Genomic DNA, 1,820 nt, shown 5'->3' with positions numbered 1-1,820 from the left:
TGCCACAATCCTCTTCCTGACCAGACATTGATGGGGGCTGGATTAATCGGCAGTGATGACAGAAGAGCTCTTTGCTAGAAGTTGAGCAGTTCTCTGGATCCTGCCTTATGATTATACACAGACAGCTGGAAATCACAATGCCAACAGCACATGTGCTGCTGTTTACAGTCACCCAGAAGAGCAACGAGCATTGCTGCAGTGGGCCAGGCCAAGCCATGGGCTGCTGTAACCCACCAGCCTGCCTCTGGCAGTGGCCAGCAGAGACGGCCTCAGGAAGTATGTGAGAACAGAGCAAACAGGTTTTGCTTGTTCCACTGAATGGAAACATACCCTCCAGCACTTTGTGGCTCAGGGGCTTTCTGTGCTCAATAACCAGCAACTGACTTTGCTTCCAAGCATGTGCATAGGCTGTCCTGGATGGTGGTGAGCAGCTCCATGACTTTGCTGCTCTGGGTTTTTGTGAACCCACTGTGCTTCCGCAGATAGGTAAAGCAAGGGAACAAATGTGTTGGTCAGCACCACTGTTCTAGTCTTGGCCCATGGAGTGTCAACAAGGGAGTGCAAATGAGCTACAGAAGCCTGAGGATAAAACCTTCAAGATGGTCTGGGTGAAAACAAGGTCAAGCCACAACAGTTCTGGCTTCTGGCTGTAACAGCCTAAGGGCAAATGTGCTGCCACCTCGTGCTGAACTTAAGGGAGCTTGCCCACTAACCTTAGGAATGATGTACTCTCTGAAGGAGGTGTCTTTGGTCACAGTGTGAGGGAGAGCCAGGGGGATAAGAGAGATGAAGCGCTGGATTTCATGGACCACCGCATCCGTGTAGGGCATCTGGGTCCGATCAGCCACACACGGTTTTCTTGATCGTCCTATTACCTGGTCAATCTCTTCTTGAACTTTCTCTATCATGAGAGGCACAAACCATAAAATGGGTAAATATAACCAAACCTACATAAATAAGTTGCCCTAAGCTGTTTACAAATCACAGATGGCAGGGACATTGATGTTGGTTTTGGTGTTCACTAGAACACAGTTCCACTGCTGCCCATGCAAAGAAAGTTTTCCTATTGACTTGGCTAAACAGGAGTACTGGGAGATAAAGGTGTGGACACAGTGAGGTGCCAGGCTGTGAAGGGACTGTAGCTGATGATGATGCCAGTGGAGCTGAGGGGCCTCCATTGGCCACCACGAGGAATGACAGTGCAAGGATTTTGTCCATTTGGGTAAAATATGAGAGAGAGAGAGAGAAAGGAAAAGCTGGGAGAAGGATGTGGTATTAGGCATGTGCCCAGCCCAGGGAAAATGCTAGAAAGGAAGAGATCACAAACTGGTACCTTGTATCTTTGGATGTTTGAGAAGCAGCAGAAGCCCATATCGTATGGTGGTGCTAGTTGTCTCAGATCCAGCAATAAACAAGTCAAAGGTGCTCGTTATCAGGTTCTTCAGGTGGAAATTGGAATCAGGACGATCTTTCTCCTACGGAAAAGGCTGGGTTGTTTCTCTGGCTGAGCTGAGAAACATGGCCCTTTCTCATGTCATCCCAGGCCTTCCTTTTCACCTAGAGCTGTTGTATTTTTGTGTTAAAGTGCAGCACCATCTGGGGCACTGCAATGCTACCTTGAGCAGTAAACTCAAACTGCCTTGACCAACCTTCTTTCAAGCTGAGCATCGAATGGTACTCAAGTGCTTGTTTGCCCTTGTTATACCAACTGCTTTCCAGTGAAAGAAGTGCAAGACTAGAGTGAAAATGTCCTGTGTTTTGGTGAGAGCAGATGAAGCTCTCCCTGTCCAAGCAGCTGCAGGTAGTGGGGGCTGGGGAGC

At 48.6% G+C, this 1,820-nt stretch overlaps 1 protein-coding gene across 1 annotated transcript in view; it reads right to left on the bottom strand.

The window, feature by feature from the left end:
- LOC108493450 (cytochrome P450 2C31-like) overlaps nucleotides 1–1,668 on the bottom strand; it is a 2,233-nt gene extending 565 nt beyond the window's left edge. The window contains exons 1-3 of the mRNA XM_017806866.1: nucleotides 1,594–1,668; nucleotides 1,334–1,475; nucleotides 627–901 (exon numbers count right to left, since the gene is read on the bottom strand). Coding sequence (XP_017662355.1) covers nucleotides 627–901; nucleotides 1,334–1,475; nucleotides 1,594–1,668 — 492 coding nt within the window. The remainder of the gene's footprint in view (nucleotides 1–626; nucleotides 902–1,333; nucleotides 1,476–1,593) is intronic.
- Between the last annotated feature and the right edge of the window lie 152 nt (nucleotides 1,669–1,820).

Source organism: Lepidothrix coronata, unplaced genomic scaffold (genome assembly GCF_001604755.1).
Source record: "Lepidothrix coronata isolate B3197 unplaced genomic scaffold, Lepidothrix_coronata-1.0 Scaffold17, whole genome shotgun sequence".
Taxonomy (NCBI): Eukaryota; Metazoa; Chordata; class Aves; order Passeriformes; family Pipridae; genus Lepidothrix; species Lepidothrix coronata.
Note: the sequence above shows the minus strand (reverse complement) of the source record. Positions and strands in the feature narration are given on the sequence as shown.